This window comes from Silene latifolia, chromosome 11 (assembly GCF_048544455.1).
Source record: "Silene latifolia isolate original U9 population chromosome 11, ASM4854445v1, whole genome shotgun sequence".
Lineage (NCBI taxonomy): Eukaryota > Viridiplantae > Streptophyta > Magnoliopsida > Caryophyllales > Caryophyllaceae > Silene > Silene latifolia.
In genome coordinates, this window is record NC_133536.1 from 22,384,714 (window position 1) to 22,402,968 (window position 18,255).

The 18,255-nt window shown below is 38.5% G+C and overlaps 1 protein-coding gene and 1 long non-coding RNA gene across 2 annotated transcripts; both read right to left on the bottom strand.

Annotated features, from left to right (window-relative positions):
• Positions 1 to 2,159: 2,159 nt before the first annotated feature.
• Positions 2,160 to 3,647, bottom strand: LOC141613082 (uncharacterized). Its single transcript, XM_074431817.1, has one exon. It carries the CDS (start codon positions 3,645 to 3,647, stop codon positions 2,160 to 2,162), a length of 1,488 nt encoding a protein of 495 aa, XP_074287918.1.
• A 5,399-nt stretch (positions 3,648 to 9,046) lies between these two features.
• On the bottom strand, positions 9,047 to 10,028 carry LOC141611372 (uncharacterized). Its single transcript, XR_012528605.1, has 2 exons — positions 9,930 to 10,028; positions 9,047 to 9,486 (listed from the first exon to the last, which is right to left on the bottom strand). It is a non-coding gene; the product is annotated as an uncharacterized LOC141611372 (long non-coding RNA).
• Between the last annotated feature and the right edge of the window lie 8,227 nt (positions 10,029 to 18,255).

Here is an 18,255-nt window from a genome sequence, read left to right on the forward strand (position 1 = left end):
TAATACGGTTTAAGGTATTCAGATGTTCCTCCAACGGATTATGCATGAACAAGCACACCTGTTGAACGGCATAAGAAATATCTGGCCAAATGAAGTTAAGGTACTGAAGAGCTCTAGCAAGACTCCGATAAAGAGTTGGATCCGAGTATGGAGGAGACGACACGGAAGCACTCAATTTGGGTTTAGTATCTACGGGAGTAGCGCTGATTTGCAAGATTGCATTCCAGCACGGTCTATGATATCCTCAGTATATTTAGATTGAGAGAGAAACATACCATGCTTAGTTCACTTAACGGCAATGCCAAGAAAGAAGCTAAGAGGGCCAAGGTCTTTTATAGCAAATTCAGCTTGAAGATGACGCATAATGGAGACACGAAGAGCTTCGGTTGAGCAAGTGAGAATAATATCATCAACATAAAGTAACAAATAGGCCAATTGTTTACCTTGTCGAAGTATGAATAGCGAATGATCAACCTTGCTATGTGTAAAACCAATACGAGTAATAGAATCAGCAAACCGTTTATACCAAGCGCGAAGAGCTTGTTTGAGACCGTAGAGAGACTTCTTGAGGAGACACACATGGTCAGGCCGAAGCTTGTCCCTTTGATACATGTAGACCGTCTCATTGAGTGAACCATGTATAAAGGCATTTTTAACATCAAGTTGGTTGATGGGCCAAGAATTTGATAGAGCCAAGCAAAGAACAGTACGGATAGTCAAGGGTTTAACCACGGGGCTGAAAGTTTCCCCACAATCGATACCAACTTGCTGCGTTTTCCCATCACCTACAAGACGCGCTTTATACCTTTCAAAAGAGCCGTCGGAGGACAAGGAACCAAGACCCAAGTCTTATTATCAATAAGAGCATTGTATTCATCATCCATAGCCATTTTTCAATTAGGGTCACGGATAGCTAACATGGGGTTACGAGGAACGGGCGATATATCTACTGTGTGATTCAAATTTTGGGTGGTATTTGGTTTAGAATACTTGGGGTTGGGTTTGTAAATACCATGGTCAGCCCGGGTAGTGGGTTTGTACACACGGGTAGGTTGACTCGTGGTAGTAGCAGGTGACGAGGTAGGACCCGAACCAGCAGTAGGCAGCAGCGGGTTAGACGGGTTAGGTGGCTGGTCACTAGCTTGAGTCACGGTAGAGGGAGATGGGGGAGTCCGAGGTGGTGTGGTAGGGGTGTGACGGTTGCCTAAAAGACCTGATGTTGAGGTCAAGTGACGAAGAACATAAGGAGAAGGACCGTCATCCAAAAAATCATAGGTGTGAGTGTCAGTGGTATGTATTTTTGCGAAAGGAAATACTGATTCATCAAAAATAACATGGCGACTAATAATAATTTTATTAGACGATAGATCGAAACACTTGTACCCGCGATGATTTTTCGGATACCCGAGAAAGACACACGGTGTGGGCCGAGGTTGTAGCTTATGAATTGTTGTGGAGGGAATTAAGGGAAAACAGAGGCAACCAAAGACTCGAAGATGACTATATAAAGGTATTCGATTATATAGTACATAAAGAGGAATGTTGTAATCAATGGGTTTACTGGGAACGATATTTGTAAGGTAAGTGGCCATTTCTAACGCGTGATGCCAGTATTTGACGGGTATTGAAGCGTGAAACAAGAGGGTGTGAACAATGTTATTAACAGATCGGATTTTGCGTTCGGCTTTGCCATTTTAAGGCGAAGTGTGAGGATAGGAAAGGCGAAAAACCAGTCCATGACTCGCACAAAAATCTTTAAAAATACCATTAACAAATTCCGTGCCGTTGTCGCATTGAATAGATTTTATTTTACGCTCAAATTGAGTTTGGATGTAATTATGAAAAGTGAGCAATATGGAGCTAACTTGATTTTTTGTGGCAATGGGAAAGGTCCATAAAAAATTGTTATAATCATCCAAAATTAATAAATAATATTTGTCACCGGGCGAGCTAAGGATGGGAGACGTTCATAAATCGCAGTGAACAATGTCAAAAGGCAGATAGGTACGTGATGTAGAAGTGGCAAAAGGTAAACGAACATGTTTTCCAATAGAGGAAGACTGACAAACATTGTTTCGAGAATTGAAATTACAATCAATAAGATTATGGTGCCTAAGTTTATTAAAGACTGGAAGACCGGGGTGACCCAAACGATCGTGTCAAAGGGAAGACGGTGCTAATGCGGCAAAGGTAGATGGTTGTACAGCTGACTCCTTATTGTGGGAAATTGGATAAAGCTCCCCCCGACTTTCACACCTCATGAGACGAGTCCCCGTCCGCAAATCCTTCACACAAAAACCAAAAGGATCAAATTCAACAGTGACCATGTTATCTTTTGTAAATTTGCGTACGGATACTAAGTTTTTGACTAGGTGAGAGGCATATAGGACGTTTTTAAGAACAAGTGGTGGATGTGGTTTCGGAAGTGTAGCGTGACCATAACCCTTAATAGGAACAGAATGACCATTGCCGACGATTATACCATTACGAATGCTCGAATTAACAAAAGACGAGAGATTACCTTGGTTTGAAGTCATATGAGACGTCGCGCCGGTGTCCATGACCCACGGTCCAGGAGGAGTAAGGCCTAGAGTATACATGGCAGCCCTGATTTCCGTCTGAGTAGGTTGATTACCATCCGCAGTATAAGCTTGAGCAGGACGGGGACCTAAAATACCTGGTTGCTGACGCATCGATAAACCCGGTCGAGCCCAAGGTCCAGTAGGATAGGGACAAGGTGGGTAACCACAAGGAGGAGAGGGCCATTGCCACCCACCGTAACCACTAGGCCACGGGAACGAGGCAGCGGGAGCAGCAGGTTGTGAAACCGAAGCAGTCGCGGTATTCTTGTTACCACCAGTACCTTTACCTTTGCCTTTCTTCTTCCCTCCTGACCCATTGTTACGGCCTCCCTTGTTATTGGTATTACCAACTGATTTTGTGGAAGAGACACCATCATCACCATCCGTCGCACCACCAGCATAAAGAGCAGTGGAAGAATTAACAGCTTGTTTGGCTAAGCCGTTTTCTTCCAAGGTTAGCATAGATCGTGCCTGGTAAAACGTGGGAAGAGGATCACGTTGACGGATGATTGTCCCGACATTATTGTAAGCCGGCGTTAGACCTGAGACAAGTTGAAGAACAAGGCGACTGTTTGAGAGGGGTGACCTGACATTCTTCAATTGATCAGCCAACGATTTAAGGCGTTGACAATACGCGGTAGCTGATGGAAAATCAGCCATTGCAACCAGAGAGAATTCTTGTTCGAGCGTCACGGCTCGAGAATTCTTGTTATCTTGGAACATATCAGCAAGTCGATCCCATGTATCCATGGCAGTGGAATCGGTTTCAACAATATTTTCCAAAAGTTCAGTCGTGACGGTGGAGTATATCCACTGGAGAACCGTAGCGTCAAGAGTTTCCCATAATTCCTTTTCATCAGGAGTCGAATGAGGCTTAGGAATACCGTCCTTTGGCTGGATGATGTGATGAAGCACGCGATTGGATTTCGCGTGGTTCTTGAATAAGGCAACCCACAATGGGTATTGATTGTTATCTAACCCGAGAATGACGGTAATATGGTTCCGAATACTATTGACTGCGAGCGCCGGGTGAAAAGCCGACTTAGCAGCGGAGTCATTAGTCATAGTTGGTGACGTTAGGTCGTGAGATTAAAAGAAAAGAAAAAACGAGTTGACTGAAAGAGACGACGGGATAGAGATGAGCGGAAGCGATTTTGAGAATCGTGCCCTAGTTTGATACCATAAAGGAAGTTAATGGATGCCTTTCATTGAGAAATATTCACAGTATAAATACAAAGAGGTTAGCTATAATTAAGCAACTAATTAACTAAAGATATGCAACTAATTTACACTATACTAGGCAACAAATAATATGTAAATCAAAGATAATATTTACAATTATTCTAACAAACAACCAAAAACATTTATAACCGCGATGATTTTTTTTACTGCGACACTGTATTCATATTTTTAGCTTTTGCTTATTAATGCCTATTAACATCAGAATCTGATTTCTAATTGTAATTCATGTTGTTACCTAGATTGCCATTCTTGAGGCTAGTTTTTTTTCCTGTAATTTATATGTTGGTTGTTTCTATGTAGACGTATCATGTTTTCCACACCCCTTACTTGATAAGGTGGATACTCTTTTGTGATTTTATGATCGAGTATGGTGGCGCACAAGCTGACCTAGAATGTCAACCTTCATCTGTTTTGTGCCCTGAATGCGGAGGTACGGGTATGAAGGATTCAGAAAAAGGAGTATTCGGAAAGGAAACTCCTCACATCAGCTTATCCAGGGTTTGTAATTTACTTATCTTTTTGTGGTTTTGAGTTTTCCGCTTTTACAAATCTTAATCTCTAACATTTTATTAGGGAAAATTGTTGATTATAGCCTTTTATAAACCTCTTTTTGAAAATTACAGCCTTATATAATTTTTTTTGCAAATTACATCCAAAAGTTTACTTTTCTTCCAAAATTGCACCACGACGCTCTTTCCGGTCAAATTTGTTAAAGAGTGACCGAACTACCCCTTCCTAATTAATTCCCTACTTTACCCAGATTGTTTCTTTTTACTTCTCATGTCTTTCCCTATTTACTCTCATTTAACCTAAACCCTCTAATCTTCTCCACATTATCCCCCAAATTATCCCCTAATTTGTACTATCATTCATTCCTCTATTGGGATTGATCCTCCATTGTCAAATAAAGGCATCAGATCATGAGTGGGGAGGTGGTGCCACCGTCAGACGGTACAACTTCAAAAAGTAAGTATTCAAACACCCATATTTTTGTCTTAAATTTATCTTCAATTTGTTGTTGTTGATATTGTTGCTGCAAATTTGTGTTTTTCCCCAAATTGTTGTATTTCAATTGATTGAATCGACATTTATCAACTTTCCTCAGGAAGCTTAGACAAGACCAATACGGTATTGGTCCCCCTTTGCAGTCGACGTTTATGGACCGGAGAAGGAGGGCTAATGTCAGTCTGACCCCAAACTGTCCACGCTGCGCTTCCTCAAACACCAAGTTATGTTACTACAACAATTACAGCTTATCCCAAACCAAGGTTCTTCTGCAAGGGCCTGACATTGACATGGCCGCAATTTTTACTAAATTTCCTAACCATGATCAGGGCAATCTGAGACAGGAGATTAATGGGACGGCAAACACCACATCTTCTGATTCACAGATATTTTCAGATGACGTTTTCGTTCCTAATCATAACCAGCTTCAGGAAGAAGGGGCAGTTCAGGGATTACTGAACCTTGATTGAAATAAGGTAGAATAAAATAGAGAAAATTGAAATAGGGTAGGATTAAATGGAAATGATTTGGTAATATTGATGAAGAAATTTCAATTGAAAAATTGTAGAGACGGAGAAGGAGTGAAAATAGGAGGAGTAAAATAGGAGAAAGGGTATTTTGGTCATAAAAGATTAACTTAAGTGTTAAAAATTCAAATTGGACTCAATTGTCCATCGGAGTTAAAGTTTTGGCTGTAATTTACCATCAGAACTAAACTTTTGGATTTAATTTGCAAAGAAAATTATTTAAGCCTGTAATTTTCAAAAAGTGGTTTATAAAAGGCTGTAATCAACAATTTTCTCATTTTATTATGACAGATGGCCATTCTTAAAACAGAAGTCTTGGATGCATATACCAAATGGACGGAATCCGCAAATGAAGTTTCAAAAAAGGATGACAAAGTTGTTGGTCTTACTTTTTCTGCTTTGCCTGAAGATCCCGCTTGGGAAAAGGAGATTATCATCAGGCTGATGATGATTGCTACTAGTTATTCAAGGTAATTGCAACCTAAACACTCATTCTAAAATTTGCCTGATTTGTTACTGTTGTTGTATAGAGCATGCCATTCAATCTTCAGTCAAAGTGGAACTAAACATCAAGAGCTTTTGGGTTAAATAAGATACAGTATATATTAGGGTTTTTTTTGTTAAAAACTACCTTATATTTAGGGGTATTTGTAAAAATACTACCTTATATTATTTTTTTTGTATTCAACTACCTTTGTTTTCTTTATTTTTGGTTAATAACTACCTATGCTAAGGGTCTAGACATATTTGGTCTGTTTTCCGGCTTTAACTTATTTCATATGACTCTTTTATGCTTTAATCTTACTAAGGCCGATTTTAGGAAGTCATGAAGTATTGACGCTTAACTTTAGTAGATGTTTGCAGTTATTATTGAAATGTAAAAATTCACTAATTTTGCTTATCTGAAGTTAAATTGTGGTTTGTACGCAGTTGATCATTGTTGTTTGATGTTAACAAAGTATGTAAGATAGGTTAATGTCACTAAATCGACCAAATCTCGCCATATTTTCAGCGTAGGTAGTTTTTGACCAATAAATGAGAAAACAAAGGTAGTCTAAAACAAGAAAAATAATACTCCCTCTGTCCCGGTCATTTGTTGTCCTTTTCCATTTTGGGGTGTCTCAGTCATTTGTTGTCCTTTCTATTTTAAGAATGAACTTGATGAGTAATTTGATCATTCTCATTCAATTTGTTCCACTTGTCATTTAGTTATTGGCCTTTTCCCTCATTCCTTGGTCTTTGTGTCAAAACGAAAGGACAACAATTGACCGGGACGGAGGGAGTATAAGGTAGTTTTTTTACAAATACCTCTAAATATAAGGTAGTTTTTGACAAAAAACCCTATATATTAATGAAAACTCGTTCAAAGTTTGGTAGTTGTTGTAGAGTTAAAAGGATGATGAGAACCAAATTTCATAAACAACACCTGCTCTAATGAATGGGTTATTGACAAATCTAAGGATGAGAACCAAATTTCAGGGTACTAATCTTTAATATATATTGCAGGAGCTGTACTTTGGCAATTCTATTTTCCGACAAATTGGTGTGTCTTTCATATAGGAAGTTGTGGACTATGAACTATGAAGCATGGTCAATGTTGGAGTATAGGGTAAGATAAGGACTTATACTTTGAGTTTGTTTCCAGTTAAGGACCTAAAGTTTCAAACTTTCCAGTTAAGGGATTGAAGACCATCTTCCGTTAAGCTCCGTTAACTTTCCTCAATGATGAATTATTTAACTACAAATCAAATATTATTACCCTTATCCCCTCAAAAAAATAAAAAAATAAAATTATTACCCTTACTTTCGTTTGCAGTAAAGATCTTCTGTCCCATTGTTTGTGTCACTTCACTCACCTTTTGACACATCATTTGTTGCAAAATAAAAATATTGCAATAATTATATTAATTTGTTGATGTGTTAGAAGGTGATTGGAGGGGCACACATTGGGACACCAAATGAGACAGAAGATCCCCACTCTTTCGTTTGAGCTGTTGCCACAAATCATCTCACCCTACATTTTGAAGTTAATATTGCAAGCCACTTCGTTAGTTGCTAGAACCAGGAACCAGCCATAAAAATCCGATAACCAAATAAGTTTCGATCAAATCATCAAGTTACGGGTATATAGAAACTGTATATTCGAAGAACCGTTTTTAATTATGGGTACTAAAAAATGAGTTCTAAAAACCGGATATCCGATACGATTTTTAAAACCTTATCAAATATACGTTTTTTCTCACCCAACTTACAAGGCTACAAGTCTACAATTCCAAATTTTGAAGAAGTTTTGCGCCTACTTAAGAAGAAAAAACGAAGTATGTCATCAAATAGAAAAAATGGTTTGCTGTTTGCAAGAATGTCTGTAAACTTAACTATCACTATAATATTCACATTCAAAACAAAAAAAAAAATTGTTTCCCGTTAGAGATTTGTGCGTGTTTTCTCTTTAACCATTGATTCAACAGATTGCTTGAGGGCAAGATAGAGTATTGGAGAGCATGGAAGAGGTAAGAGACCTAGAGTAGGGAAGAGATATAAAAGACCTAAAATAAATAAATTACATATAGATATACGGAGTATATATAGAGTAAAATATAGAAAGAGTGTCACATTAATTATAATGGGGAAGCTAACGGAGTTAGGGACTCAAGTCCTTAACTGGAAAGTTCAATAGTTAAGGTCCTTAGCTGAAAAAAATGTGATAGTTAAGGTCCTTGTCTTACCCTTTACTCGTCAATGTTGGCAGGAGCTAAGGCCTTCAGAAGTTGACGTGAAATTTTCTAGATTTATCGTTTTAAGTTGCCAACTTTAAAATCATCATCTTGTAACTACTATCTTTGTTATAACTGTTTGCATTGTGAAAAAAGTCCAAGTGAACTTGAGTAAGCGCAGATGCGTTGGAGTTTGATTTAAACCTTAGAATGCTTTGGATCCGAATTAAAACTTGGCTCGTCTTTTGACACGTGGTTCGTCTTTTTTTTTTTTTTTTTTTTTCTTCCTTTTGAAGATCCCCTTTTTCCCTTCAACAGATTATCTTTGCAATGGAACCATTTTGAGGTTTCACCAGCAGTTCTAAAATAGTGTAATGCAACTCTACATTGTCCATGCACTTGTCTCGTCTTATGTATGTTTTCTTGCAACAAGTCGAGATCTTCAGTACCATATTCAGCTATTATGCTGTTTCTTAACTGGTAAAACAAAAGATATTGAGAAAGTGTCCAAAAAAAAAGGGTAATATTGGTAAATAAAATGATGATCAGCCAGAGCAACATGGTATAACAAACTAAAAATTCGTCAATTAATTTTATGATCTCAACACATTGAAGTACACAACGGTTCTCGACACAAGGGAGTATTGAATGATATAAAAAACGAAAGGCCGGTGAAACTCGGTACCATAAACCAGTTTTCAGCAACTTCCTCTTGACCATCTTTGGTATTTGTATTCTTCCAGTGTAATGTAGTATCAAACATTCAATAGGTCAATCGATAAACCAAGGAACGCGAAAAACCTGTAGAAATTCCATAGGTAGATTATATGCTTGCTTGGCATTTGTTTTCTCGTGAATTCGTAATGATCATATCTATTATCTAGCATTCCGTTGATAAGAAGCATATCATAGACACTTTCTGCAGTGGCAAGGTATATGATAGTAGTAACCAGAAAGAAAGTTAGAAAGCACAGTATAATAATTTGGAAGTAGGAAACTTCATAGATAATAATGATTCTTATTACATAGTGATCCAGACGTAATGAGATAAGAAAGAAAGTCGGGAAATTACTACTAGTACTACTACTACTAAATCATTATGATCACCAACTTGCTAGAATCCTAGTCCTTGTTATTAGTGTCATCGGCTCCAAGTGTTTGAAAGGCCTCCCTAAGTGCTGAAATTTCGTCGGATTTTGGATTCTTGATGCTGCCAGTTCCTGATATGGTGTTAGTACTAGCAGAGTTATCTTCATCCGCCCCAGCATAAGCATAAGCATCCTCCCTGCAAATGACTCCGGGCAGAACTTTTCCACAGCGGCTAAAAGATATAAAGCCCAAAGCCTTATTCGAGATAATAACTTTGCAAGTCCGGCAGCAGCTACTGCACCACTGCTTATCCATTCCAACCATTACCTAATTAATTATTCAACCAAAACAATTAGCCACCAATTACCATTTCAATTGAGCTACTAATAAATAATTAAGACGGTTTATTTTCGCAATACGTTTTTTACATCTACCCAGGACCATCAGACCACCAACATCCAAGCCGCCAGACTAAACAACACAAACAGTAACCCTATATAACCACAAACCTAAATATAACAACAAATTTGCTTAAAAAAAACATAACTTTGATCAATAATTTTCATAATTATTGAGCTATATACTTGATTCTATATTTGAATTATCAGAATCTATAATACGATAAAACTTGATCGAATTAAGAGGTTGTGTGGTGAGTAGATGAGGGATAGTATCACACAAAAGTAATGCCCGGGTAAAAAGTTTACTGCCAAAATAAATTACGTAAATTAATTAATTAGTTAAGTTAATGAAGTTTGCCGAAAACTTACCGATGAACAGAGATCGAGCAGGGAGGAAATATAATCTTTGGGTGCTTTTGTGATTGTGATTGTGAATGTACTAATATGGAGTGATGTTTTTTTGTTCGAGGAAGCTGGTATATATATACTAGTACGGTAGTACCACTTCCGATTCTATTTGTAATCAAATATCTCCGTCGTATGTTAAAATGGGTCAAATCAACTCAGCAAGATAAAAGTTAAATGTCTACAACATAGCAAAGTGTTTTAAGGCACATACAGTATACACCCGTCTAAAAAGAGAATATGTGATACACTAAATACCAACTTAACAAATAGTATAATTATATTTTCTATTCATTAATGTACTGAAATATGGCAAGATTCACGAAATATTCTAATAAATTATTGTAAAAATGTATTTATAATTGAAAATATCATGAGAAAATCTTGTGAATTTACCCCCATTTATTAACGCGTGGTAATAGACAATGTAGCTGAAAATTATGAATTGATAAGGTAACTGATTATATAAAAAAAAGTTTGACAAATAACTGAAAGATAGCTGATTTTTGGTGAAAAGACGTAAAAGTATAACAATTGTAGTATAATAGATTGAAGGGGAAATAAAATAGAATAAGGTACCATATTTCTCATTTCCAAATAAGCTACTTGTTAAACACTTGCAGAAAAATAAGGTTGCTGAAATTTTGATCAAATAAACTGCATTGATCATACAAAACACCTAAAATGATTTGCCAAACACAACATTAATATATTTTTTTATGTTTTTTTTTTAGAAAATCCAAGTTTTATCATACGGCCTAGTTGCCTGGCTAAGGGAAAACTTGATTTCTGAACAAATACCGTATCTAAAAAATATACTCCCTCCTATTTGGTATTTTCTTCCCCTTTGATGTGGGCACGAGATTTTAGGAGATGATTAAAGAATGAATAAAAGAAGATGGCGGGGTTTGTGAATTGGAGAGAGGAATGAATAATTAGGAATTAAATAAGAAATTGTGAGTTAGGTGGGGTTTGGTGATAGGAGAGAGGTGTGAATAAAATAAGAGTAAAAGTTTAGTGGGGTTTGATAATAGAAGAGAGAGAGATGAATAAAATAAGAGTAAAAGTTTCCAAAATAAGAAAGGGAAGAAAACCTGAATAATCCATTTAAGGAAATAGGGAAGAAAATAGTGAATAGGAGGGAGTAAATATTTTCCAATTATGGAACTTATGTAAACCCATTTCAATGAATACTTTCTATTGAGCCCCATTCCGACAATTTCTTAATTACGAAAATTTATTTTAAAAAGAAAATAATTAAATTGAACCTATTTACTCCAATTTATTTAAGACCAAAAGAGAATAAAACACTAAATGTTAATATGAGTTGGGCCCTTTATGAGTTTTCATTCTTAAAAAATGTGCTCGTATATATCCCTTTTTATGCGAAAATATTTTGACGGTCAGTATCTTTTATTTTCCTTGCTACGAATTTTGGAAATTGTAAATATCTTGTAAGGATGGGATTTGGGAGCATGTTTGGCCTAACTTGTTAAAAAAGAGTTTATTTTTTAACTTAATTTTGTAAAAGTGATTTTTAAAACTACAAACATCACGTTGTTATTTCTATTTTTAAGGACAAAAATATAGTTTTCAAGCTTTTATAAAACTACTTTTAATTTTTGAAAAATGGCGTGTTTTGTCAATTTGTGTTTTTTAGCAAAAAAAAAACACTTTCAAATGCTAGGTCAAACCTACAGTTAATTTGAAACAAAATTTCCCCATTACCAAAAACCATAGCTAGAAGTTATAATCGTTTAAACTTGAAAGTAGTTTCGGCAAAAGAAACTTTAACGGACTATAATTCGAATCGAAAATTTCGCAAACGATCAATTTGAAATCCCAAAACAAAGAAGGTACACGAAGTCTCCAATGCAACATCTAAAGCGATCGCAAATAGCAGCTGTCTATGAGTAACATACGTGCCTCAGTGCCTGTCGTTGCAAATGTAGAGTACAGAACACTGGGATCAAGGTGACATTTAGGGGGCGTTTGGTTAGAGAAAGGGAAAGGGAAAGAAAATTAAAAAGGGTAAGAGGGGGAAAGGTAAGGGATTACCTAAAACTTAACTAGTTCTTTGATTACCTCAAGAAAATAAAGTGTGGTGGATTGCGGTTTGTTTTGGTGTACGGGTGGTGGTTTAGGTGGGGTGGTGGTGGTGGCGGTGGCGGTGGGGGTGGCGGTGGCGTGGTGGTGGTGGTGATAGCGAGGTGGTTGTGGTGGTGGTGGTAATGATGGCGTCATGGTGGTTATGGAGGTGGTGTTGCGGTGGTGGTTTATGTGGGGTGGCTGTGGTGGTGGTTTTGGTGGTGTGTTTTAGATGGGGTGGTTGTGGTGGTGGTGGCGGTGGCGTGTGTAGATACCTCGTTTCTGCACCTCCCGCAAATCACCCGGTGATGATTGGGCCGCATGTTTGGTACACGGAACGATTTATGACAATTCGTAAGTTTATCATCAAGTGATAGCTCAAATACTTGTGTCTACCCCTTGGTCGTCATCTACACGCCGTTACGGTCGTTTTGACAGTAATTAGGGTACATTTGGAGTCCGGGTCAAAAACCGTCTTCATTTTCTAATAACCGTTTAAAATGCCGAGTCGATATTCTGGAATGTTCTGGATATTTCTATTCCGTAATTCAATCTTTTAATATTTTGGCAAAGTATTTTCTGAAATTATATTTTAAATAATAAGGAAATTGAGATCAACCGCAATTCCATAATATAAACGCGGAAAATCTTTACTTCCAAAGTTTTACCGAAACCCTAGTTCCTTCGTGTGATTAGTATAAATAGGGACCTTCGTTCCTCATATTTCTCACGTGAGTGTCCGCCCTTCTCTTCTCCCTTTGCATTCTAAGACCGTGCTCTTTGCTTATTGGCGTCTACGTGCTTGAACTTTCGACCACGTAAGCTCGGATCCTTCTGAGTACCAGCCTCGTTTTGCATGACCGACCAATTTGACCAACTCCACTCAATCAACTTAATCAATTTAGTTTAAATTCCTCTTACGAGGGCACTTTCGTCGTACATTCGAGTCGAGCAATCACTAATCGTTAACGTAGTTAATCTCGTTTCGTCAAACATGTAAGTCGGAATGTGTAAATCCCATCTTTTTATTTTTGTATTAATTATTGTAAGATTTACGTCGAAAGCATATTTAAAACCGATTTATAAAAAGCCTTTATTCAAACCTTTTTTTACGGATTAACGGGAGACAGATGTCGAGAAGGAACGCAGCAACTGCTGCGCCTCTTCGAAGAGCCGCAGCATCTGCTGCGCCTCTTCCTAAGGCTGCCGCATTTCCTGCTTTCCTTCTTCTTCCTTCGTCTTCTATCAATTCGTCTATTTTATTTCGTCTTTTCTTGTTTACTTCTTGTTTCGTTAGCATGATAATTTTAATACATAGCTCATTAATAATTTATCACTTTTAATTCCCCACTTAAATCCCAAGTGATTAATATTTGCGGATTTTCGTCATTAAATCAAATCCGGGTTTTAGAGATTCGATTCATCAATATCAAGTCTCTGGAATTCGACTTTGGTATATTTCTCATCTGTTTATCGTCATCATCATCAATAAGTTTAACATTATTTAAACCTAATTAGTTAGTTTTAGTAGATTTAATTCATAATTAGTCTTGTAATTAGTCTTTAGTTTGTTCTAATTAATCCGAGTCCGTCCTTTATTGCTTTTATGACCCATTCATATGTAAATAAACCATAAAATCACTTACATCCGAGTCCAATATCAATAATCGATCATTAACTCACCAATGAACATTAACGATATGCAGTTCCGGCTTCACAGCCAGAACTCACCTCAGGAACAGACGCAGTGACCACTGCGCCTCTTCCAAGGGACGCAGCTCTGCAGCGCTTGTTCCGGGTTGAGTTCTGTCTCAGAACTTCCGTTGTTGCTTTGACCTAGTTTATTAGCCTACGTATTAATCAACTATTACCCGTATTATCACCTTTAATCTGTTCTTTAATTTATTTTCTCTTTTCTTTTCTAAAACTATCCGTTTTAAATGTATTTTCGACGTAAATCAATCAAACCATTGTAATTATTGTAATTTTAATTATTGTATCTTTATTATAGTATCGTTTGTTTGTATGTTCTCACATGTAATCAACCATAAATTCCTACTTCGACCTTATGGTATGCTAAATTACATGTTTACCGACTTAGTTAATTCTCACATGTTAGGATTAATCTATTTGTTTGTTGCATTCCATGCATATATCGACAACATATCAAGTATAGATGATTTTCCCTAATCATTAGTAGAGGCCGCTATTAAGGCGGGCGGGATTAGGTGTTTGATCAAAAGAGCTTCCTATACGTACCCTCACCTCTTACTCCAGATCTCTGTGAACATCCGTGTTCATTGGCATCCACGAGAGTCATTCTAGACATAGAATGCTAAGGGTAACGAGTTCTTAGTGTCTATGTCATTAATTTGTGTCTTGACATGACGGAAGTATTCGAACGGTTTCCAATTTTCCACAATAAATTGGTGGCGACTCCACAATTACAAACGCTTGTTCCCAAGCGACCCCGTGGGCCCGCGTCCACAGTTTGGCGACTCCGCTGGGAAGTAATACACTTACGTGTTGCCAAGGGTGAAACTTGAACAAGGTTAGGGAATAGTTTATACGAGACAGTTGTCGGTTTTCATAACTCGGTCTTCCTAGATCATTTTATTCGGCCTTCCTAGGCCCAACCCAACCCATTCGACCAATCGTCCCGTCTGGACGGTCCAAATTCTTATCTGGGCCTAAGGATGGATAGCGATTGACGTCAACCATACCATGATGCTTAATTACTCCTGTTTGTATCAAGGGCTTTCACTACTCGAGGGAATGGACTAGGAATCGGCCTTACTCCTGTTTGGTACGAGCCTCTCCACAGACCTCGGGTTTGATTGCTCGGTATGGCAACCCACCCTTTAAACCAAAACCCTTTAAATGCACTCAGCATACCATTATAATGCCTGTATGAATGCTTGTATCATATGTGATCACCATTTTCTAAACGAAACCATGACGAATTTTGTAAAATCCAAAACCTCTTTTAAAACGTAAATATTTTCGAAAGTAGCTTAAATTAGCGCAAAACCAGTCGAAACTCTGTCCGAAAATCGAGTCAAAATTCGGGCTTCAAAGCCTCACTTCGAGTTCACTCCTACAACTACACTATAGTTGACTAGGACCAACATTTCGAAACTTTGCCATTTTTCAAACCTCACTTGACACAAGTGGCACACTCCCACTTCACGAGTCGAGTCTTTTCCTTGAGTAAGTGTGCTAGAATGGTCGACCATGTTTTGATTCGTCGTCGATCTCTTGTCCAGTTTCCAAGATGCCTGAAACTAGCACCACAAGCAACAATCAACCCCAGAAAGGTAATGATCAAATCCTAGCTGCGCTCGCTCGTCTCCAAACTAGTCAAGACCAAGTGTATGATGTCCTCAACACAATCGAGGGCCGGATTGTCGCTGTAGAAACTAGGCTGCCTCCTGAAGAAAATGAAGTGCCTAATGAATTTGTCAATGAATTTGTGAATGACAACCTTCCACCCTACGTGGGACCACAAGAAGCCAACCCTCCAATAGGTCTTGCTGAAGCTGAGAAGCGACTCCAATACTTGGAGGAGCAATTGATGTACCTCAAAGGAGATGATACTTATAGAGAAAACAATCGTAAGTATGAGGCCGTGAGTGCCAAATTGCCAACCAACTTCAACATGACTGATATCCCGAAATTCAAGGGACATGAAAACCCTTTGAACCATATTCGTGCTTTCAAAGACTACATGTCTATCAATGGCATCAAACCCGAGATGTTCTTAAGGATCTTTCCTTCATCTCTTGACACCATCCCTAAGCAATGGTTCTATTCCCTAGAGCACAAGAAGATTGCCACCTGGGATGACGCCGTAATTGAGTTCGCTAAACAATACGCATATAACGCCGAAATCCAAGTCAATATGCGCACTTTAGAGGTTCTTACCCAAAATGAGAAAGAAGGTTTCACCGACTTCCTAAGTAGGTGGAGGAAGACTAGTACCCAACTTGTTGAACGTCCAGATGAAGCTACCCTCGTGGAAAAATTCGTGAACAACTTGAAGCCCATTTATGCAAGTCACTTGAGGTACCAAAACATTAAGACCTTCAAGGATTTAACCGTACTAGGGACAAGAATTGAAGATGACATCCGTAAAGGACTCCTGTCCAAAACGGTAGGTCGTGGATATCAAGGCTCAACAAGTCGTTCCTACGGCTCTACTAGCAAGACTGATGAAGTTAACCTTCTTGAATCATCAAAGAAGAATAACCCACAAAGGAAATTCACGAACATTGGCGATACGTACTCCAATGCTTTGAAGAGATTGATGAAACAAGGTAAGCTCCAACCCATAAGGCCTACACCTGATCCAGAAAAGAAATCCAAGTTCTTGGACAAAAATTCATACTGCGAATATTATAGAGGTAAGGGACACGATACAGAGAAATGTTATAAGCTAAAACATGTCCCTCAGGACATGATTGAAGACGGTCGCCTACCCATACCGCCTGGAGGTAAGCCTAACAATACTCAGAATCCTCTTGGAGTTCTGATGATCACGAGTGATGAATCTACCTTAGATTGTTCACACCTCATTTCTCCAGTCGAAAATGAGATCCATGCCATAGAAGGTGAAGGGAGTTACTCCACCATTTCCCCTACTATCACCGACTTTATCGCATGGGCAAAGAGCATGAATAGACAAGTCTCAGAACTAGAAAGTGTAGTGGCATCCCTACGTAATCCAAGTACAACACCTAAGGAACGTGCGCCACTAAATCTCTCTCAAAATTCTACAATGCAAGAAGTAGTAGCCGTGGTTGATGAGATAATCGACAAATCATCCACTTGGAAACCGAAATCATAAGGTTGAGAGAGCTTACTACTATCAATGGAGTATGGGCCGATGACGATGAAGATGAATACCTCACCGAACACTACCTAGTTAAAATCAGTGAGGAAATAGTCAACAATAGTGAGGACCAAGATATAGACCACCTTACTCGTTCCGGGCGTCCATATCAAAACACTTCTCAAAATGGTCCCATAGCTAATGGTCCAGTTACCAACACCAAAGTTGTCACACCAAATGATGGCGAGGATACCCCTACTGACCATTTACTAAAGCAATTATAGAAGACAAAGGCTGATCTTTCAGTCTGGCAACTAGTTGCAAGCTCGTTCCCTCATTGCCAAGCATTACAGCAAGCGTTGGCTAAATTAAACGTGGCACATAACGCTACACCGGATGACGTAGTCAACTTGGTCCTCCAAGATTCAACTAAGCTAAGTAACCCAGTTACTTTCTCGGATGAAGATTTGCCACCTTTCAGCACTAGTCACAACTTGGCTCTATACATTACTGTCATTTGCTTAAAAAAGAATATGCCAATGACTTTGGTAGATGATGGCTCGGCAGTCAACGTCATACCACTGAAAACGGCATACAAGTTAGGCATGAAAGAGTCAGATTGGATCCCTACCAATCAAGGTGTTCGTGCATATGATGGTACACGACGAAAAGTGGTAGGACTAGTCAACCTTACCATAGCCACAGGGCCGATTGAGCGAAAGGTTAACTTTTAAATAGTGGACATTGAAGCATCCTTCAACATACTTCTGGGAAGACCTTGGATTCACGCTTCCAAAGCGGTAACATCCAGCCTCCACCAGAAAATCAAGATCCCACTGGGTGGCAAAGTGGTGATGATCACTTCGTCGCCTATCAAGAAAGTAATAAAAAAGATGTCAAGCAACCAAGTGATTGCAGATCCAGTATATGAGCTTGGGGGCTTCCATAGTGTAAACCTCGTAAAGAGTGAGTTGGCACCTTTGTACTTCAATCCCTACTCTAATTTAGTGGTCAACCACATACTCAAGTCTCAGGGATATTTTTCGGGAATGCCATTGAATCCTGTCCGAAGAAATACCTTCGCACCTTACAAAGAAGGAAACTGTCAAAGAATACCACTAGGATTAGGATACAAACCCATCAAAGAAGAAGCTCTAGAGATGCTCACCCAACTCCAAAACCGCAAGAACGTGGGAATCCAAATGCGACCCTACCTCCCTACCCTAAATGGATACTTCGTTAGAGAAGGGAGTCAAGAATACTTTCATGGGTTCCTCGAACCTTGGCACTATAAAGGAAAACAACTAGCTAGAATCGAGATCTTTCACGATTGCTTCTTCATTCCTTCAGAAACGGTTCCTACCGTCAAGA